Here is a 22,939-nt window from a genome sequence, read left to right as displayed (position 1 = left end):
GACTGCAAAACACACACACACACACACATACACACACACACACACACACACACACACACTAACTGTCCCTGTTAAACTGCCATGGTAACCAGGATGACATCTGAAGAATTGTAGGTGGACTTAGTTTTCATTACGATAATGACATCTTTTGGATTAAATAAAAATGTAATTCACTCCCTCTGACGTGATAATAAAAGTTACATGCACAGTATGTGTAGTCTATGTACAAACTCGGTAGGCACTTCATTAAGTACACCTATACAGTAAAATGCAATCCAATACGACCACCCTGCCATGAAGTCTACTCTTGTGATTAGACATGATTTCATAATGATGTGTTGGTGTTGACACAGTCATAGCGGCAGAGCTGTTGTACTGGATTACAATAGATTGTACAGGTGTAACCGAGTATATGATAGAAAAGCTAACACACAGTTTTACTTGTTCACTTTGGATGTGAATGGCTGTGAACAACTAAGAGATGGATACTGATTGAGTTTGATCAAAGGTCAATTAAACGTTTTCAATCACTATAACTAAATCCTCATCTTCATTTCCAACCACCCCCCCCCCCCCCCCCCCCCCCCCCCCCCATGGGTAGAGTTAAGAAACATCAATGTGCCATTGCACAGCTCCAAACAAACAAACAGCTCACACTACTGCAAGTCAAATACATTTTGATACTTGATTTTTTTTTTTATGTTGCCCTTGTGTCTTATATACATCTAAATGAACTAAAACAATGTCTTCTAACATAAAGCTGGAGACTAATAAACCTGGAGTACAGAGTTTGATATTCTTCCAATGCAAAATATAAAATAATTTACGTCCTCCCCAGATCTGGAGGTCATCTACATTCAATCTTTTTTTACTCTGCTGCAACATGTAAAGTCAAACGTCTCTCTCTGACAACTCCCATTTGTTCAGCAACAGCTGCAGGGATTTGAACTGACCCAAAAGGAAAAGATTCTGTATCATCTCCCTGCAGGCAGCGAGTTAGAACAGGAAATGAGGGTAGGGTTTATAGCTCAGGTCAGTGTGACACCAAGCTATGCATGGCTAACCTGTGTTTATGTACCAGAGCACAGGCTGAGGTCCTGTGACGTATCCTGATGAGGATTTTTATTAATAAAAAATGACAGAAATGCTTTACCGGATTTTGTTTCCTTTAAGTTCATTCCATACATGTGTTGTTATCTTGTATTATTTTTGTTATAATGAAACCTTTACATACTACATCAGTCTTTATTACTCATGTGTATCACGTCAACAGTACTGTTTTTATAAATGACCCCAAACTGTAACAAAGCGTATTTTCAGTTTTCAGACCTTTGCCTCCATCTTCTGTTCTCAGAGTGAACTGCAGTTTAACTTGTCACTGACGTGCAACTGGCTAAAATTCCACTGATAATGACACACCTCATGTTATCTGATGGGTTCAATTTCCTTTTATTTTATTTACAATGTTAAAACAGTGCAGCCAAACTTAAAATAAATAAAACACGGGGAAGTTTAGAACAGCAACAGGGGCTTCATGCAGCTAATACAAGATTGTCCAGCAATACCTTAAAAACTAAATGACTCTTCATGCTTCACAGCCCCTCCATTGACCCAAATTAGATCCAAAGAAAGTTTGACTGGTTCCTTGTCCACACGTTCTGCTCTTCTAGAATTCTCTCCTCTCTTCAGGTTGTTTAAGTGTTGGGGGGATGTTTCACAGGTGTCCAACAGATGCTTCAGGACTACAAGTCGATTTGTAAATAGCCTTGTGTTCTTTAGTAGTGGTTCACAATCTGCCACTTTTACCATAAGGCACTTGTATGCAGTTAGAAGTGTCAGTACTGAAATGACTGCACTACCTTACCCTGGTTGTTGTGAGTGGAGTACAGTACAAGGAACAGTGTGACAAGCAGGTTAATGTAGTCCAACTAAAACTTTTTAAAACTATTTAAACAAATGTCTCCCGGTGAAATATTGTTTTTAAATATCAGTAAAGACATAACTTAAAGGTGGTGTCGTTGAAACCTCATCATTATGGCGTATCTAATTCAGAGTGTTCTTAATTTGAGGCCATGTTTTCACACATAATACTTTTATAAACTGGTTCAGAGATTGTAATGCTTACACTGCAAACGTGCTGACCATATTAAAATTTTTTTTATATTTAGCGTTTCTTACATATTTGGTCTTTGTTCGACTACAGTGCAATGGCCGTGGCTGTCACATAGAGAGTTTTGTGGTTTTCTTCTTCAAGTTCACCCAGGTAATAAACTATTGATTTACAGTACATTTGAATGGTGTGTTAACAAAATGTTTTTAAAGGCAATTGACACAAAAAGGCAATTATTTTCATTGAATAAGGATATACAAAACCAGCAAGTCCAGACAACACATTCAGCAACACATTACTTAACTAAGATCTTACATATTGACATTTTCCAATGTTTACCAGTGCTAACAAGAAGAAAACCCCAAAACGTCTTTTGTAAAAAAAATATTTTTCATTGCCCATGTCAGTCATCAGTCTTACAGTAGTAGCAAAAAATTGTCTTTGTCACTGGCAGTGGCTTGTTCATCAACAATGTCCAATGTGTCTATGCATCTAAGATTATACTGTACTGTATGTTTGTGCATTCATGCATGTCTTTAAGTCATTATTTTTTTCTCCTGTCCTGATGACAGACAGTGAAGTGCATGGCACTGTAAAGAAGATAAGCAGCTAGACTGGTTCTAATAGTGTTGTTGGACTTCTGTACTTACTGTAACACACTGATATAGACGCACAGTATAAATAGACTATGCAAGGCCAGCCATCAGCAGGCTACAGCATGGGAGAGTATAGATCCAGTCACAGTGTAACAGGCCACCGAAATGCAAGTGCACAAGATGTCATGATCTCAGTCTGTGTGCACTTTTTTAGTCCGTTAGTTCCAATGCAAAGACACATGAGTGCCACACATTGTGATTTGAATACATTTAGTCAGTCAGTGCTACAAAGGGAGTTACGAGGTCCCGTCGATCCAGTGCGTGGCCCATTCTTTTTTATAGACCACTCCTGACTTTTCAGTCTGGAACTGTGGCCGGTCCTCGCGAGGAATCTTCACTGCGTGGTACTGAGGCAATTTGTCTTTGTAGTGGGCCCGTTGGAAGAAGCCACACTGTTGGCACAGTATAGGAAAGCAGGCAGGAGTGCAGATAGAAGAAGACAGGGAGTGAGGAATGGAAAGGCAGGAAGGAAGGGAAAAAATAAGGAATTAACTGATGTCCTAATCGTAAATCAGCTGCATTTGTTAGCCCTTAGTGCTTTGGTCTACTTTGCAATATCATGCCAAGTAAGAGTATTCTCATATATTCCATTGTAATGTAATGTGTTCTAGTTCTTCACTGACATAGAACAAGTAATTGTCTGATGACCTCGTGCACAAAGTGATGTAGTAAAAATACACATCTACCCAAAAAGCACATCCACATGCTCTACATTTTCAAATTCAACATATGTGTCCTTGATTAACACACCAACACACTGCCAAAGTGCCATTAAGAAAAATTGCACATATTAATGCAAACAAAAAAAACTGCTGATATTAATAACATGTTGATTCTGGCACCTGAAAAGCCAGTTGGTCATGAGATGCAAGTCAAATAGAGGTGTTAATAGATTGAAAAGTGCATAACAAGCACATCATGAAACCCATAGTCTCCATAGACTGGTGCCAGAAGGAACAAGTGTAGGTCATTAAACTGTGACAACAACAGCAAAGGCACAACACACAGCACAGCAGGCATCGGAAAATCCATGTAAAAGAGATGACTGGATGGTGTTCAATAAGCACAGATTAAAAAGGCAAAATAATATGTGTATATTATAATTATTGATAACAGGAATCAGTTTTGAGTTCAATTATTCAAATAATGATGAAGCCCTTTGCTTAGCTAAAGTTGATGGTATTACATCATATAACAGCCGAAGTGTAATCGAGTGTGTCTGTTCTACTGCAAGCTGCTGACGTCAGCATGCCTGACAGTCTACCTGTAGTTACCTAAAGCCTTTTTTTGAAAAGTTATTTTGGCGTTTCTATTGTCAAAAGTTATAGATGGTACCAATTGAATCTCTCCATTCTGCAATTTTTGTTGTTCACCACTCTGTAGAGGTATCTAACACACAGATCCAACACCAAAGACTGAGCTAGAAACCCAGCGGAGCAATGAGAAATGAAAAGGTTTTTTTGGCTCGTTTCTTAGCACTATGCTGTCCAGTCCTTTTATTGCACAGCCAAGCAATGCAGGAGGAAATGTAAAAACTAAAAACAACACGCTGCCAACAAGGTTGATGCAAATCCTACCAGAAACATTTAAGAGTACTGTCTGCCTTTTATGTACTTTTTACATACCATACTGAAGGTTTTTGATGTAAATGTGGCTTAATTTAACAGTAATGTAAACTATGTTTTTGGGGATTACAATAAAATATAAAACCAAAATGATGACTAAAAAATCCATGATGTGGTAATTTCTTTCTGTGTCTGTCTGTCCCAGCATCCCACTGCTACAATGTCTGTGCTCTGGCATTATGAAATGATAATCTAATCTTTGTTTTTTTATTGTCTTCTCTTTTGTTTTTTGTTTGTACCTCTGAATTTGTGTACAATTAAAAATAAAGTACCACATCTGTTTTTTTATTTTTATTAATTGTGCCAAAATTTGGTAATGTTTCACACTGTGATGAACACCACCAGCTACACTACAGTGCATTGAGAAACAAGGCGATTGTGGGTAAGCATTGTTACCGCTTGGAGGGAGACGAGGAGGGGAGAGCAGGCCAGAGTGAAACATTTTTTATATCATAGTTCTGATGCCTGCTTCTCCGCCTCCGAGGGTTGGACCCCCAAATGGGCGCGGTAGTACTCCGTCTCATAGTGCCGGCGCCGCTCACTGCGCTTGAAGAAGCCACACTGGGCAATGGATAACCACAGGAAAGTAAAACAGGGGAAACATTGAAAAAATGAAACAGAGAGGGGATTTTTGGATAGAAAGTTCCCAGGGAGAGGACACAAACCCAAAAGGATGACACACAGAGGACAAACAAAGGAGGAAAGGAACAGATGAGAGTAAGCTGGAGGGAATAAAATGATTATAGGACAGAACAGAACAAAGTGTATGGAAATAATTTGGTTATCATGGAAAGTGATTAAAAACTGCCAGGGATACGTGGGGATAAAGGGATAAAGTCAATTACACTGTAAGGACCTCTTATGTACAGGCCATTAATCAATGTTTGATATTAAAGTGAATCATTATTCATTGTTTTGACACATAGCAAAATAAGCTGTATAGAGAGTAGAAGTGTTACACAATGCAGCCTGCACAATTCAGTGACATTTATGTATCCTTTATTTGTTACCTTCCACAGTATGCAGACCAACAGAGTCAGTAGCAGGATGCCTGCCAGGACGGCTATAAGGATGATCCACCATGGGATCCTGTACTGGTCAGCGAGACCAGGCTCAGGATAGATCATCACTGGAACCTGGGGAGGAAAGAAGGATGCAATAAAAACGTTGAATTGAAAAATAAAAGTAGAAGAGATATTTCCCCTTGGCTTCAGTCATTTTTGCCTGTAAGATAAGTGTTGTAAAAAGAGTTTAGAAATGTTGAGATTATTAATTAAATTTATATTTTAGATACTGCTGGTAGGGATGTGTTAAAGGTGCTGCCATGTACATGCCTTGTTACATGACAAAATTACAATTATTTTGAGGACACATGCTCTGTGAACTGAAGTGTGATGAGGACCTGTGCAGCAGCATCCCTGAGGACCAGATGTTTGATGCTGGACTTCACAGTGATGTTGGCTCTGACCAGCAGCTCCAGAGCACTGACTGCTGAAAACTCCTGACAGACAGAGAAAGAGGAACAATAATGAAAACTTGGTATTTAATAGTTTATCAGCTATATACATAACTGTTCAGAATAATTCTGTGCTTTGTTCATTCCAAACCAACTCTATTTACTGTCAAATAAAACAATACATTTGCAGATCAATTGTACAAATTGAAATCCTATTCTCAAATTTGAGCTAATGCAATCTGACACATACAGTATATTAATATTCCAGCAAAGGAAAAACCTGGAGATGGAAATTTGGTTCTTCTTTAATCTATTCTTCTTTTTGTAGTTTGGACCATTATTCATGTCTTATAAAGGAGGGTTGGCTGAAACTATGACAAACCCACATAAATAAGTAATTTAATAACTTCATAAAACTTTTGCGCCAACATCTTGATTCATGTGGAAATAAATCAAACCAAAGAAGATAAATGCCCTCTAGGGAACATTTCATTGGATATCAAGAAAAAAGCAAACACCAAGTTGGTTGTATATTTCTTGTTATTCTTGGATATCCCACTAAACAGGTAGCAGCAGGTGACTCAATGGTCAAAAAGGAGATGTTTTACAGTAACTGAATAAGTAATATATTTACTGTGATCAATTCAAAAATGACCCCAATGCATATATGTATGAACAAAATGAATGACAAACTGAACTCTGGTCTGTCCACCACGTAATGAACCACCCTTTTTTTATGAAGATGCTTTTCGAGATGAACATTCAGGGTTGACAACCAGGCTATAAACCATCTGTAAAGCCTCAGCTGAGCTCTCATCTCTTCAGTAGCAGCAGCAGTCAGGGCGCTGCCAGCGGGTTTGGCAGCTCCACTACCCAGCGGGGTTCACCGTCACTTGCCATCCCTGACCTGCTCACCCACTCCCACTTCGGGCTTTGGGCCAGCTACGTTTAGGCAGGGGGCAAAACTGATCGGAAAATGTAACGAAAAAATGTATTGGAACGTTGTAGAGGATGTAGTGGAGTAGAAAGTATCTTAATTGCTTCACAATGTAATAAAGTAAAAGTCAAAAGTATGCACTATTGATTTTACTTAAGTGAAGTACAGATATGTAAAAAAGAGGAGAGCAATGTTGTTGTGTTTTTACCAGTTCCTACTGTAATTGTAAGGGAGAAAGTCTGCCTGTCAGTTGGGTACAGAGCTCCGCACAGCTTGAATGACTGTTACATTGGTAGCATCTAACGTTAGCTACTCTGCTCTGCTGTGAAGTCATTTCTGGCTATAAGCGTCTAGCAGCATTGTAGTGAATGCTGGGGTCTCTGCCCGGCAACCAACATAAACCTTGAGTCTGGGGAGGAGGGGGCAGGGGACACGACTCTCTCCAGTATTCTGAATTTGTACTGCAGTAACTATTTTCAACACGAGCTTTCACTATTACATATTGCACCTTTAACAAGCTGACAAACGCCTCTTGTCAGTCATTCTGTGAGTGCACTTTCTGCAGTTATTCAATCACTTACATCAGATCAATGTGAGTGCCGGCAGCAGCTGTAAAGGCTGGACTGAAGCTGAGATGGAGAGTAATGTGCAGTAGGGTGCTGACGTGATGATGACAGGGTTTTTTATACCTCTATGAAGCTGCTGTTCCACAGCCTGGCATGGATCTTCAGGACAGCTTGACCAGAGAAGCTGTGGAGGGGACACTGTATCAGGACACAGCGTGCCGACCCCAAGAGACAATCCTGGAGAAAGAAATTACAGTTGGGCGCTTTGGGATTCATTTTTTTTTTCAAATGAACCGCAGACGTACATTTGCAGCTATAAAAGTAGTGTAAAGCAAGAGTTACAAAGCCTGCATCTTTTCTTTTGTGCATCTATATTTTCATTTCCTTCTTACCAGTTTGAGCGACTTGCGTCTCTCTGAAGCTGCCACAGCAGGGGTGGTTCGTCCCATGCTGCCTTTTGTCGTCACTTGACTGCCCTCCTCTGGGTGGGAGCGGCGCGTTCGCCCGGCCTGGTCAAAGTGAGACATTCACATAGGCAGATAAAGATCAGTCTCTAAAACTGGTAATTAAATTGTTAGTGTGCACAAGACAGTGTAGAAAGGTAGAACAGGATGATGATGTTGATGATGCAGTTTTGACAATAACATATTGTTACATGCAGCTGCATCAAAAAAAATTCTTCTATTCTGAAAGCTTTTCTTTGAACTGGATGGAAACCAAAATTACTATATATGTAAGAAGGAAAATCTGTGTTTTTGTTTTTGTTTTTCATTTCCAGCAAAAAATCTTTAATTTCTCTACAGTCAGAAGCATTGTGAATAAGATAGGATTGTAGATCTAAGAAAGACGTTTTCTATTGCAATTAACAAAAAGTAGCCTCCCTTTGTTAATAGAAAATCCAGCTAATATTAAACATGAGAACTAGAAGTTGGACAGAATAAAGTGTGAAATGGTAATTGCTGAAGTAAAAAATTCCCAATTCAGTACTGATGGACTTGCAAAAGCACTGAAGCTGTGTTTGTTGGCATTCAAAGAATTTAGCCAGCATTAAACATGGCTGCCACTTGAACACCTTTGGGTCAGGTCAGTCACTTTAGGAACCTTTCACGTCAAAAAACAATATTGATCGGCCCCAAAAAAAAAGTGGATGCTGTATAGGTGTTGTTGTAATTTGCGGGGTTGGAATGAGATTTCCTAGCTGAGCCAAAAATGAGCTCTGGTCTTCTTGCTCTGTGACTTACAGGCTGTGGGAGTTCTGCAGGTGAGGAGCTGTGTAGCTTCAGAGGATTCAATGCCCCTGTTGGGGTGCACTGTGTGTTTGGGTGACCTTCAAACTTCAAGCTGGCGGGATACAAGAGCCATTTCTCATTGGCCAGCTCGTAAGGCCACATGATGTTGAGGAAGGCCGAGCCGAGCGTCTGCAGAGTTTGGCCGGGGTTAGCAACCTAACGGAGAAAACATAAAACACACATATTAAATGTGTGTCTGTTGCCATGATACATCAGACGCTGCTCACCTGTGTCCACGTGGCAATTAGAACGCACATACACAGGTTCCTTGTGTACACACACATACACACAAGCACACACTTACGCACACACACTCGTTCCTCACCACAAACTCAATATCAACTGGGCTGCCGATGTCCTCCAAACTGGTCATGGCACTCTCTCCCTTCACTGTCCCGCTGAAGAACAGCTGGTGCGGAGTAGCAAGCCTACAGTAAAACAGGATCACATCAGTGTGTTGGACAGCTGTACACACACTCACAAAGCTTCATGTAGCATACACATATTTACTAGGCACCGTACTGGCCCAGCTAGCCTGGGATAATATCATGTCTCTCATAACTGCCAAAGAGCAAGATGAATTTTATTTAGTCAAACTCATGCATGTACAGTAAATGCATTTTAAATACTTAAAAAGATTCCAAAGATGACCAGTATGTGAGGCTAAATTTTGTGTAAATGTGTAAAAAAAATCTGCTCACTATATCTATAACATCTCAGTGTAAACATCACAAAGCGTCAACAAAGAGTTGGAACATGCTGATACGGAATAAAATGATTTTAGCAAGCTTAAAGCGAAGAGAAAACAAGGGGAAATGTGTATGTTACAAGTTTAAGTAAGCTGTCCTGATATTAAGAAGTGTTTATGTGGCAAATACATTGAGGGAGAAACTGCTTTAAAAGGTTTCACTCACCCACTGACAGACAGAGGGAGCTCTATCACAACTTTAGCAAAAGCTGTGACTGGCACCAGATTAGGCTGCTCACTGATACTGAGGACAGACCCACAAACAAACACTGTGATGAAAGAATTGTTTTGCCTGAACAAGTCAAATATCAGCATTTAAATAACTGAAGCTTGATGTGGGTTAAATTAAATGTTAGTCTAAAAGATGTGGAGAATTTACGTTGTCATTGAGAGATCTGCTGTCAACTCAGTGGTCTCAATCGTGATGTTTGATGTGCTCAAGTTGATAGAGAATTTCAGCTGAAAAACATATTTCAGAAAAAAGAATAATTGGAAAGGCAATATAATTACACTTATGGCGAAGATTATGCTGGTTTTGTTTCACACTATAGGAAAGAAATTTCAGAAGTTATGGAAGTATGTGAGATGAACAGTCTTCCAAGCTTTAACTGAATTCACACTGTTTAGTTTCCTTACCTTAGTATCTCGTTTCACAGGGTTTCCCAGGTCACATTCAACTTGAGAGCCATTCTGGTTCGCTTGGCACCTCATCTATAGTCAGTCAATGACAGCACACAAATACTATCAGAAAGAAATCTGCAATCCAAACATATGTGTTTTAACGCTGTGAAAAAGTGTTTTTTTCTTTTATTAGAGGCCATACTTGTGGTGGGACCCTGGAGCCAGCATACGACAGAGTGTTTGGTAGGGAGATTAGCAGCTGAGCAGCGTGGGCGTCGTCTCCGTCCTCCTCAGGGTTCAGGGGGTCAGAGGGCACGTTGGTGACGGTGATCTCCAGCACCACCAGCCGCTGGTCCGACAGGGAAAACACCTGCACGTCATCTTCATCTCTGCATGAAGAGAGTGGGGGGGGGAGAGAAGCATAGACATAGAGTATCAACCTTATAAACAACCATAACAGTAAAACATGACTTCTATTCTTGTGGTAAAATCCGGTTTACACATTATTGCAGATAGTTGTTTGTGTTGGGGGTATCGGTTGCTAAGTAACAGTTTGCACCAGCTCACACAGAGTGTTTTTTTTTCAGGCACTAACTTTGGCAGAGGGGTGAAGAGGTCGGAGGTCAGGGGTCGTGTTCCAAACTGGGAGTTCAGCTTCAGGTTGCTCTGGCAGATTTTGTCGCTGCCGCATCCTTCTCGCAGGAAGTTCACCTTCGGAGTGTAAACGAAACAGAGATGAAGTTCTTTTTTAAATCTCTACGCACATTCTACATTCGTCAGGTAATCGATTAGCTCTGTCAAACTGTACCGGGCATGTTTCTCTTTATTTCTCTTGCTTTTTAATTTACCTTTTGTAGATTAAAGGATAAATCACGTAATAAATGTGATTAAAATGAATTCCAACCACAAAATACTTCAGCTTCCTTTTGTTACAGACCTCAGAGTGCAGCGTGTTAGAGGGGGAAACATTCAGTACAGGCGCCAGCCTCTCCAGTTTCTTGCCACCTGAGTGTCTGCGTGGTGGCACGGGCTTGATAGTGTGGGTAATCGCCAACGAGATGGGACGCAGTTTGTCAATGATGTTCTCCTGCGTGAACAGAGATTGTGAAATCATTACTTTGGACAACAGAAAATTGGTCAACCAAATTGTGTTTGTTTGTGCTGCAAAAGAGTGTGGATTCAAAGTTAAACTGTTCAATGTCCCAAAACTTGGTAAAAAAGATAGATTGTCACACGAAACATGTGATACCATTAATGTATTATTATTTCCATTGATTGTTTGTTACCAGAGTTTAAAAAAAGACAAAAACTATGTCCAAGAACCACCTAATAATATTGTTTGAGTCACTAACGTGGAGCTGGAAGGTGGCAGTGGTGCACACAGGGTGACGCTGCCGATGCAGCTCCACTTCTTCTGTCTGAGTAAACTCCGGCTCCAGGGAACTGCGGCCCAGGAAGTTAACGCGGTGCGGGAGGCCCAACTTCCTGCGGTCTGTGTCAGCTTCAAAGTGCACCACCAAGGCTTGAAAATGAACAATGAAAATGAAAAACAAGAATGATGCATGAAGACAGATAGTGGGATTTAAAAATGTCAGGACACGTACTATACAGAGAGCACTTAAAGAGCCCCCCGGGGGTGGAATATATATGAAACCCCCATCTGAGGGAGTACAGTATTACACAGCTGTGATTTAATGAAAATAAAGTGTAATGTTACTCCACAGATAAGGTTACTTTCCACTGTATATAGAAATGACTCCTGTCCCACATGAGAGAAGAACAGAAATGGAGGTGTGACTTACTGATGTGTGGTGAGTAGTGTTCTGGGTGGGCTGTGAAGGTGAAGCAGGCCTTGACCTCCACGCTAAAAAAGGACACGGTGCAGATTTAAAAACATGCCGTTTTTAAACAGTAGTATAGATTTAAATAATTCTTTATTTTGAAAAGAAAACCACAGACAAAATTACACTGGCAGTTTTAAAATCTGGGTTTTAGTTATCTTGGATTACTTGTCATTATATCAGTACGTACCAGACTCCTTCTCTGCCCTTGCAGTTGTACTGCTCCAGATCAATGTACTGAGGATCGATAGTTATTTCTCTGATCACATGGATGACTGGACGAGACCTTGGGGACACACAAAAACAAAAAACGATGGGTCAGGTAGAACAAATTATGACTAAATCATGATAAAAATAGATAAAAAACATGCAACGCTTCTGCTTAGATTTGGAATTTTCTTCCAACAATAAATGAAACAATATTAATAATACATATTTATGGTTCCTGTCAAACTCGTGCTGTTATCAAATTGAGGTTCTCATTTGGGTTTTTAATAAGTCTTTTCTCACCTGAAGAGGACCACTGAGTCATTAAGAGAGCCCACTGCAATATCTGGGTAGTGGTTATTATCAATGTCCAAGCTGCCTGAGATGGAGTATCCAAAACGTCTCACATCAAAGTCACGACCATCCAGCACCTGACGGGATAAAAAACACTGTTAAGATATTGATTCCTCTGGTCTATTCCTTTTTTATTCTTCCTGTAATCTTTCCTTTCTTCTGTTAGCTAATTCCTAAACTTCTTTGGGAAACTCACCTGAGCAGGTTTAGTTTCTATTCCAGCATCTGAGCCTCTGTAGATGAAAACTTTGCCGTCTCCATCAAACGGTGCTCCCACAGCAATATCTGAACAGATACAGAAGTTATTGAAAAAGTGTGAAAACACTGAATTACACTATTTACAGTGTAAAACAGAAACCACAGTATGTAAAGGACAAGTGGGAAACTAGTCACTGCTCTAACGACATTGCTCAAAAACCTCAGGAATGAATTAAAACCATTTAAATCCCCGTTTATGTAAAACAACAGCCTCAGAAATTGAACAGAATAAGTCCCTTTCCATAAGTGAAACTGATGATGAACTGTGTGAAAATACATTGTTCTCACCTCCGTATCCATCCTGGTCCAGATCTCCCACGTTGCTGACCGTCATTCCAAACATGGAGTCGTATGTCCCATTGAGACGGATGGGTCGAGCCTGATCGTCCCAGTGACCGAAGGGGTTTAGGTACACATACACAGCTCCACCAATCTCTGCCTTACGGTCAAAGAAATTAGGAGCTCCAACAATCAGGTCGGTCCAGCTAGGAACAGAAACAGAGAATCAAAAATGATAATAATAATTGTAATCAATGATATTTTATGAAGCAGTTTTCAGGAGACCCTAGAACCTCTTACAAAGTTTTTTCTTTAAACACATTATGTCTCATCTACTCTACCCCAAATGGTAGAATGCAACTAAATACATTAATGCCGGTACTGTACTTAATTGATTTGGAGGTACTTGTACTTTACTTCTGAATTCCATCTCACACTACTTTGTAATTCTGCTCCTCAACATTTCAGAGGAAAATGTTTCACTCAACTACATTTATATTACAACTATGGATACTAGTTACTTTTTAGAGTCAGACTTTACACATAAAACATGTGTATCAATATATCCAATTTATGCATAATTTTAGATTAAACTGCCCAAAATGATTTAAAGCAATTTTTAACAGCTCAACTTCAACCAGCTATAGCAAAGAACTTATGTCATCCATAATAGTTATCCAGCAATCTAGAAATATAACACTGACAGGGCCAATTCTGCCAAACGGCACATTTCGTTTTAAGATTATAAATAGATCTTGCTATGAAAAAATAAATATACATATATCTTGAAAAATAGATCATCATTACAAAAGACATTTCACAATTGTTGTTTGGAAAAATGTATTACGTTTTATTTTTATTTTTTCTCTTTAGCCTAACAATACTTGTCTCTACTTGCTCTATATATACACATGTGTATTATTGGCATCATCTAATCAAAGATGATCATCTGGACTGACTCCTTACCCATCCTTGTTCAGATCTGTCGTAGCTACCGAGTACCCAAATGAAGAAGCCAGCTCCTCCCCCCAGAAGATGTGCTGCGGCACGAGTCGGTACACATTGTCCTTCCTCAGCAGCACCACTGCCCCTGTGTGATTGGCCCTAGGTGCACCCGCCACAAAGGTCAGCTCCCCGAGGCTCATTATGTCCATGGCCGAGTCCACAGAAAACCCTGTTAGAAAAAGAAGATGGAAGGCAGGACGGAGGGGAAGACAGGGGCCAGGAAGAGGAAAGGATCAGGGGTTAGTATTGACAGAGGGGCTCGGGGGCTCGTCTCCTCTCTGTGTGGCTGGTTCTGCTTATCTTCTTACTAATGAAATGCGTGCTTTGAGTGACTATTGATTTTACGCCAAACTCATAATGGGTATTTATGTCCTGTGTGCATGTGTTTGAAGAGTGCTGGGGGCCGGCGAATGGTTATGCATCCACGGGTAAGAGCAGGAATGCTGTTTGTGACGGTAACAGAAGGAGATGTATGGAGCTTCACCTAATGTCTCATGAGATTCACGACGCTGCTGCTTTGTATCAGATGCCTCACGCGAAGGCCGGATGGAAACACAATGGGTGGACGTTAATCAGATTTATAACCTAGAGCAATCCCTCTTTTGTGTGAAAGTGTACGTCTGCATGTGTGTGTGTGTGTGTGTAAAGGAATGTGTGCTTGCATATAAATCAGGTAGAGCAAAAGAATGAAAGGGGAGGGGGAGGTGTGTGTGTGTGTGTGTGTGTGTGTGTGTGTTTTGTTCATGCCAGATGTGTGTTGAAATGTTTTTTATCAAGCTGTGAATAACAGAACATCATATTAAACATTTCACCTAAACAGAAGCTACCACATGCATTTGCATCCCTGGTTTAAAAGCATGCAGAGGAGAGGGTGTGAAATAATCCATCAGGACATGAGGGGGGACATTTGTTGGTCCTGAATAAACATGCAGGGGGACACACAACATAGACACACAGTGGGCAGCTCCAGGGTGGCAGGTGAGGAATGGAACAGTTAGCTTTGCGGGTCCTGTAAAAACCAACGGACGGAGACAAAGATGCTACTTTTCCACACAGGGTGGCTTTTAACACAGGCTCGCTACAAGGTTGTCTCTATAAATATAAATTGGAAATGAAGAGTTAAGGCAGCAAAAGGTTTTTAAAGGGGCCCTGCAACAATGGTAAAGTACTTGCACTATAACTTGCAAGTTACAGTGATAATGCGCATATTGTACATATCATTTGCGTGTATATGTTGTCCTATTATCCCATCCTTCAGTGCTATTTTTAAATTTTGTCCAATTCTGTCACCTATTTAGTTGTTTTGGTCCATCAAAATATGTTCTTTGAGTAGCATGGAGGGAGATGCAGCAACATTTCATTGTGCAGTCATGTGCTGCAACGACAATAAAGCTGAATCTTGAGCTTAATTGTTTGGTTTCACCTTATTTGGTTGAAGAAATTATTTTAAATAGGTTGGATACTCTTTTACTATTCTAAATTTATTTTTTAAAGACTAAAGCATAAATGTTGTTTTGACCTGAGAGGTACAAATTACAGAAAGAAAACCTGAACAACCTTTGCAATCTTTGCCTTTGTTGTTCCACCTGGACATGTGGGATCAAGTCTCATGAAAACCAGGCTTTGACCATACACCCTGCAATAAAGAGCTTCTTCTCTCCGACCGGATTTTATTTGGCCTTGGTGGAGGTAAAACTCTTTGAAATGTCATTTACACTGGTAACATAAAATAGGAAAAGAACTAGAATTTGTTGACATTTTGGATGAATGATGGTTCAGCAAGTTAATAATCAGAAAAAGCTACAACGTTGTCTCTATCATTTTAGTAAGCATGCAAATGTGTAGCATATCACCTGGTTAAGATCAAGGGAAGCATGAGTTATGAAGGAAGGCTAAAGGTCATGTGGGAATTAGCGTTGTCAAGGAGACGGCTCAATGTGGAGAGCAGGAGGGTAAGCAGGCTGGGAAGTATGTGAATAAAGAGATTTATGGCAGACTTAATGAAATGTAATAACTGGAAGTATAACAACAAATAGGTTGTGTTAAGCAGACGATGAGTCGCTACAAATGGAAACTGAATACCCAGACATTCATAACATAACAAACATCAACTTTAATCCAACACTTTGGTCCAGACTGAAATATCTCAACAAATATTTCATGGATCACCATAATGACTTTGGTGAACTCCTGGCTTTACCTCTAGTAGCAGGTTAAAGTGTTCAAAGATCAAGTGAAACATCTCCATATCTACAGATGGGTTGGTACTCTCGACAGACATTCATGGTTCTCCGATGATGAATCCCTAATGACTTCGGTGATCCTCTGACATTTCTTCCACTGCTAATTTGAGGTTGACATTTGTGGTTTTGAATAAACTGTGTCAACAACTATTACATGGATTACCATGACATTTTGTACCCACGTTTATGATCCCCGCAGAATGAATTGTAACAACGTTGGTGATCCCTCAACTTTATTTAGCTATGTTATAACACCATCTTCAGGTCAATATTTGTGTGTCCAGTACTTGAGTTTATGACCAAACCTGACATTCCCATCAGCCTCACCTGTACTTTGTTTTTAAAGCCAACAAATGTCACCTTCTTATTACCGACATGATACCACTGTGAGTATATTCAACCCAGTCTCAAGGCAGTTCGTGAAATGGTCACATTTTTTAATCTATTAATTTGTGTGCACAGACACGTTAGTCTCGTTTTTTTTGTGTTGGTGAGCACAAACTTTAATCTAATGTATTTGAATGGGAAGCATGTTTTATAATCACAGCACAACTTTGGTAGTGAGTAGTATGAAAAGCTGAAAATCCGCGCATGGAGGTTGGTTGAGGTTTTGGATGGGACATCACAGGACTTTCACCCTGGGAACTAATTTCCTTGATGTTCTTTTCCTAAACCCAACCGTCCTGTTGTTGTCGCTTTTCCCTTTGTTGTTGCGCGTAACCCCATAGACCGCAGATTGTGTTGTATCGTTCTTTTCCTAAACTCAACCACTGTAACTCTGTGTAGATGCTTCCCATTACGTGCTGAGCACCACGAAAAAAGGATTAATCTAAATACTTTAGATTAAAATGCGCTCACTACCAAAGAAAAAAAAAAAGACATAAACATGTCCGTGTACACAAATCAATTAAAGTTAACGTGACCACTTTACAAACTGCCGTGTGACCCTGTTGGCATATTAGCACGCTGACCTTAGCGATTAGCTCAAAACACTTTTGCTCCTATGTACAGCCTCACAGAGCCACTAGCTTGGCGTAAGACTCTTTTTCTAAAGGTAAAATAAATTAGTAAAACTATGAAAACTAAAAAGAATACCACCACCACCTGGAAAGCTTCATACCAACACACATGCAGACTGACTCAACACCAACACACTACAGGCAACAGATATCTACAGACAGAACAGACAACCACCTTGCTGCTACAAAAAGAGACAACCACCTTACTGCCAATGTCAAATCAGCAGCAAAATGCAGATAGTGAAAAATTCTAATACTAAAAATTAAATTAAATTAAATTAAATTAAATTAAATTAAATTAAATTAAATTAAATTAAATTAAATTAAATTAAATTAAGTTTTACCGAGACCTTCCAGTTTTGGATGGCTGTCTCTTTATAACAGTACAGGTGATACGGTCCCACGTAGGACACAGATTACACATTAAAAATCTATCTGGAATTAGCAGAAAGGATTAAAACGAAGACAGAGGAGGACTACTTTCACTACAAGCCCACTCTGGTTCAAACAAAAACAGCTCACGCCTACAAACCTAAGTAGCTATTATGAGCTACATCCTCAAACGATGTGGGCCGGCTGGAGGGCTCCAGAGTTTTGTACAGCAGAGCATCTTCAATGGGGCTAGCCATGAACAAGAGCCCTATGGCCCAAGACAGGAAAAAGAAAGACAGAGAGAGAAAGAGAGATGGAGGGACGAGTGTGGGAGAGGAGTGATGGGGTGGTGAAATGGTGATGGTGGGGAAAAAGAGTGGAAAAAGAAGGGGAGAGGGAGGTGCAAGTGAGACAGGCTGTGATTGATTGGTGTTTTGTCTTTGAGGTGCCGCAGCGGTAGTGTAAAACCACTGGGTACCTGCCGGAGAGAGACAACGTTTCAGGCTCAGACTGCACCCTGACTGGTTGTGCACCACCCTATTCAATGTGTTTTCTTGTGCTAGAGGGTGGTGGATGGAATGAGGATAACATCATTGTTGTTGGGATAATTTGTAAATAGATCCCTTGTTTGCTCATGAAAGGGAGGAAGTCCAAACTGTGCTGGCATCATAGATTCATGTCGAGCCAGTAATACGGTCTGGACAGTTTTCAAATGTCCGCCCACATTCACACGGGAAAGCAGTGGTGGAGTCACATTCAGGGCTCTGTGAATCACACACAGATCCAGACTCATCCAATAATAATCCACAGGGGATGACTAGTTTAAGGCAGTTTGGCAGCTGCTACCATTACTAGCTCCTGTGGTTTTGAGTACAGTCCGAGCCCTAGTGTCGCCCTCCACCGACCCTCTCTTTCTCTGCTGTGCACAGACAGCAGCGAGCAGGGAGGGCAAATCCTACCCAGGTAACTGTGGGAAGCCACAGGGATGAGCTGGGCATTAAGTTGTTTCTGATCTGCCACCTCGTAGGGCCCGTCGTCATAGAAACCAAGGTCAAGCAGAGTCTGGTTTAGGAGCTGGACCCGCATCTCACCTGGAATGGAAACATGTGAGGCCACAGAAAAGCAACAGGCACACACTGCAGACATCGGAATGCTAACACTCGTATTGCTTGTAGCACACATATCCCAAATCTGTTCCGTATATAAAGACAATGCAAAAAAAATTCATGAGATTTATTCTTTTTTTTAAAGATTTTCCTGAACCATTTAAAATTTATTTATTTTTGCGTCAGTCATAAGCAGCTACTCCTATTCTTTTGTGCAAAGCATTGGAAGTGAGAGAGTTGAGTCCATGACACACTGTGTCAATTGCATGAACTGAGACAAATTAAGACATTGATCTACGGTGGCCGACAGGGGCAATCGCACTGCAATTTAAGAAAACACATGCAAATAGACAAAACACAAGCAAATTAAGAAAACAACTTCATTAATTTAATAAAACGTGTGCGCAGCATTTAGCAAACGTGCTGTAAACCAGTCATGGAGACAGCTTCATAGATACCTTGGAATTTATCAAACAGAATAAATTCTGCCCGAACATGTAAACACAAAACTGCTTTTTCCATCGTGTTGTAAGTAAGACATCTGCTGAAAAAGTTGTATTCGTTAGCAGGATTGCCGTACCGTTTAGTTCAAAAACATCAAAAACACCAAAGTGCAAAGACCAGATGCAAGCTTTTATTTTGAAAAGTCAAAACTTGGTGATGGCAACAATCGGGAGGACATGAGACGGGAGCATGGACTATTAATTAGCAATACCTCTTGTTAATAATATTATTTGAATATACAGTCTATGAACGGGAGGTGTTAGACAGGAGGTCTCCAGGCTGCAGCCATAACAGACTCTAATAAAAATGCAGAGCGCTTTCTCCCGTGGGGTCGAAGATCAGCTGTTCCACTTAGTGCTCCCTCTAGAGGTCTGGAGAACGTCCGTTGTGTAATCTGTATGCAGCGTTTTTTGTTGCATCTGCTTTCCTTTATGTATCGCTTCTGTGTTTGCAGCTTTTTGTGTATTTGGTTGTGTTTTGTGTATTTGCAGTTCGTTTGTGTATTTGGTTAAGTTCTGTGTATAGCGCGTTTGCTAAAGTTTTGTCAAATTAATGAAGTTGTTTTCTTAATTTGCTTGTGTTTTGTCCATTTGCATGTGTTTTCTTAGATTGCATGGCGTTTGGCCCTGTCGGCCACCGTGTTGATCTCATTTGCAGACAATATAAATCAATCCAGTAACTGCTTGCTGCACCACATAAACCTCAGTGCATTCTTTAATTAAATGCATGCCACTGCCATGTCCAATCACTACATTGGTTTATAAATCAATTCAATTTGTTTGTATTATATATTACTAATTGTCCTGGTTACAGTGCTGTTTTAATTAGACAGTTTGTGTGGATTGGCCATCTTCTCTGGCTCACATAAGTTGCAACTTCTACTGTTTTTTATATCCAGTTTAAATGTTCACAGTATTCAACAATGAACATCATCCTAAAATCCAAAAAGGTTAACGTTTGGCACACAATAACGGTGCAGCACTAATAAGTGCAAAAGTGGGGTAATTGATATAATGATAAAAATAGTAATAATACTCAAGGCTGAAGTTGTATGCTCACAATTTAGGTACAACATATTGAGAAGGCAAAAATAAAGCTCTCAGATTGAGTTAAAATGTGTTAAACACCAAAGTTTCAGATTTCTTGTTGCCCAGTGTTCTAAAATTAATCAATGCAGCTTTAAAGGCTCTGAACACCCACACAGGTGTTTCTGGTTAATGTGGTTGATTAGACCTCTTTCCAGGACTGAGTGGGTTGACATCTTCCTGAGTCACCTGTTAGATCTGTTGCACCTGTTAGGGTGGCACAATTCACACCTTTTTCATTCTTATTTGTTAGATAAAGACTTTTGACTCACGCTCTGGCCCGCCTTCAACTTGAGCAAAATGCTAATCAGCCACTGAAAACATCTGTTTGAGTGTTCAGAGGCTTTAATATTGCAAGACCACAATAGTCAACGCATTCTTGTATGATATCATACAAAAACTAGGACTGCCCACTGGTCAAATGGCATCGGCTACCGACCTCCGCGCTACAGAGTGGCAGTTGCTAGCTGTCAATACAGGAAGGAAAACGCATTTCCTGGGAGAAAGCCTTTGTTTTCCCCGGAAAGCAAACTCTGCACCCTTGAAAAGAGAGTGGAGCTTGAAAAACGCCCCCAATCACCCCGAGCACATCCCTACATGGCCAGCTGCGTTATTATACAGCAGCAGTTTAAAAAAATGAATAATGTGGAAATCATACAAATTACAGTGCTTATCTTTTCATGAGAACAGTTTACAATGGTACAAATCTCTCCATTGGAAGTAGCATGTCAGCTTTTTCACAGCCTTGTTTTCCTTTGTCCTCTGCAGGTCAATCTGACCCCTTACCTTTCCAGTTGTAAGTTCCTGGAGCTCCAAACAGAATATAGTTGTTGTCTGGGGTGAAACTGACGGACATTCCCTGCTGACAGAAGCCAAACTGCTCATGTCCCTGCGGCCGACCCTCGCAGAACTTCCACTCCCCTCCGTCCAGGTCATCTCGCTCCGTCAGATCCTCACTCAGGACGTAGCAGCGTCCAATGGGGTCACGAGTCTCTGAAGGTTGACCTACACGTTGCCTGAGCTCATACAGGTGAGCACAGGTCTGGTGAGGGACAGGAAACTGCATTATAAGGATTTACTGTCCTTGAAAAACAAGAAATGAATGGACTCTTTCAGAAAGTCAACTCTTTAGCCTCATACATGAAGGTCTAAAAGTTAGTACAATTTTATGGATGAAACAATTGTGAAAATGGGCCTTGTATGTTTGCAAATCAATGGCAGCTCAATCATTGGAAGCAGAACAAGACTTTTATTTTTTAACACAACAAAGAATAAGCTTCCTGAACTGATGCATTTACAGGATTTGGTCTTCACTTACCACCACCTTCCCTCCAATCCCTTGACTCTTGACAGTGACTCCCAGCCACTGGTTGTCTTTGTTCTCTCTGTCCAGACTCACTGAGGGAAAACATAGAAGGAAACGGTAATCATACTGTAGCTGTTTCCATATTGTAAACCAATTAGGATCCGAGCCACAGTAGGCAAACAGCACTTTGTTATTCAACTGAGTAATCAAGGTAAGATTATAGGGTACTGTTTTAATAATGCAATGCAAATTACTAAGTATGCATACAATTTAGAGTAAGTACATTTTAATGACAACATTAGTTAGAAGCTTTCGAATATAAAGGTATGATGGCTTTTACAATCAGTAAATCTTGCAGCAAATGAATGAACCTAGAAAGCTATTCAGGTTAAATGTAGTCCGAGAGGAAAGATAAAGTCGATAACTTATACAGTTGATGATCTCTGTAAAAAAAAAAAAAGAAAGCGCAGGCAGTATACTAAAAAGAAATCTCCTGCAACCAATCATTTTCATTTATTATTAAGACTATTTTCTGAATTAATTGAAATGCCTATCAATGTATTTATAGCCTGTGAGAAATTTTTCTGACCAAAAGTTGAAAACCTAGAAGTTCAGGGTATAATAAAAAAAGCTATAATAATAACAAGAATAACAGCAAACATTCACATTCTCAAAAAACTAGAACAGATCTTTCTTTGGCCTTTTGGCTTGTACAATCACTAGTTGATTGTCACAATTGTTGCTCATTCGATGAGCAGCAAATTGTCACTGCTGATCAATTACCTGACTAATCGTTTCAGCTCTACACTCACCTTCTCCATCAATATCCACTCTCTTGCAATCGTACTCCTCGGGGGTGATTGGACACCTGAACAAGGCTCCTGGCCGGCTGCCTGTCAGCGGGCCCTGCCCCGCTGCCTGCGGTGCCCCAACCAGGATCCTGAAGAAAACATCACGATGAACATTTAATTGTAATAAATGTTAATATAATAAAAAGATTGATTGCTGATTTAACCGTAGTATGTGTCATAAGTTCACAACAAAAAAATATCGTCTTAGTTCTACTTGTATTTGCAGTTGTTAAACACTATTATTGACGTTATTATTTCAAACATGACCGATGGCTAATTTCACACTTTAGCCTTAGGTGACCTAATCCACCATTGCTGTGAAAAACAAACACCTGCACTTCAAGCTATTCAAGTCCTGCTGACACCACATACAGTTGAATATGTTATCTTGACTTAAGTTGATTCAAAACAGCTCTGTGACGTCTTTAAGTACTGTATCTTGTTTGTAGCTCATCATCAATCGCCCTACACTATCAAGACAAGGAAAAGTTTTATTCTCTG

General features: G+C 40.2%; 1 protein-coding gene across 4 annotated transcripts in view; it reads right to left on the bottom strand.

Moving 5' to 3' along the window:
• Window positions 1-2,613: 2,613 nt before the first annotated feature.
• itga7 (integrin, alpha 7) overlaps window positions 2,614-22,939 on the bottom strand; it is a 33,746-nt gene continuing 13,420 nt past the window's right edge. The window contains exons 2-26 of one of the 4 annotated variants that reach the window (XM_034868913.1): window positions 22,400-22,527; window positions 21,600-21,679; window positions 21,068-21,323; window positions 18,546-18,677; window positions 13,914-14,121; window positions 12,957-13,153; window positions 12,607-12,695; window positions 12,360-12,487; window positions 12,040-12,135; window positions 11,811-11,872; window positions 11,361-11,530; window positions 10,946-11,095; window positions 10,604-10,719; window positions 10,211-10,397; window positions 10,024-10,098; window positions 9,767-9,846; window positions 9,554-9,631; window positions 8,965-9,067; window positions 8,580-8,795; window positions 7,743-7,859; window positions 7,474-7,587; window positions 5,794-5,892; window positions 5,402-5,527; window positions 4,788-4,952; window positions 2,614-3,158 (exon numbers count right to left, since the gene is read on the bottom strand). In XM_034868913.1, the coding sequence (XP_034724804.1) occupies window positions 4,842-4,952; window positions 5,402-5,527; window positions 5,794-5,892; window positions 7,474-7,587; window positions 7,743-7,859; window positions 8,580-8,795; window positions 8,965-9,067; window positions 9,554-9,631; window positions 9,767-9,846; window positions 10,024-10,098; window positions 10,211-10,397; window positions 10,604-10,719; window positions 10,946-11,095; window positions 11,361-11,530; window positions 11,811-11,872; window positions 12,040-12,135; window positions 12,360-12,487; window positions 12,607-12,695; window positions 12,957-13,153; window positions 13,914-14,121; window positions 18,546-18,677; window positions 21,068-21,323; window positions 21,600-21,679; window positions 22,400-22,527 (3,118 nt within the window). In that variant the 3' untranslated portion in view covers window positions 2,614-3,158; window positions 4,788-4,841. Of the gene's footprint in view, window positions 3,159-4,787; window positions 4,953-5,401; window positions 5,528-5,793; window positions 5,893-7,473; window positions 7,588-7,742; window positions 7,860-8,579; window positions 8,796-8,964; window positions 9,068-9,553; window positions 9,632-9,766; window positions 9,847-10,023; window positions 10,099-10,210; window positions 10,398-10,603; window positions 10,720-10,945; window positions 11,096-11,360; window positions 11,531-11,810; window positions 11,873-12,039; window positions 12,136-12,359; window positions 12,488-12,606; window positions 12,696-12,956; window positions 13,154-13,913; window positions 14,122-17,746; window positions 17,855-18,545; window positions 18,678-21,067; window positions 21,324-21,599; window positions 21,680-22,399; window positions 22,528-22,939 lie in introns of all 4 variants that reach the window. The other 3 variants (XM_034868911.1, XM_034868912.1, XM_034868914.1) reach the window with 3 other exon arrangements.

Source organism: Etheostoma cragini, chromosome 4 (genome assembly GCF_013103735.1).
Source record: "Etheostoma cragini isolate CJK2018 chromosome 4, CSU_Ecrag_1.0, whole genome shotgun sequence".
Taxonomy (NCBI): Eukaryota; Metazoa; Chordata; class Actinopteri; order Perciformes; family Percidae; genus Etheostoma; species Etheostoma cragini.
Note: the sequence above shows the minus strand (reverse complement) of the source record. Positions and strands in the feature narration are given on the sequence as shown.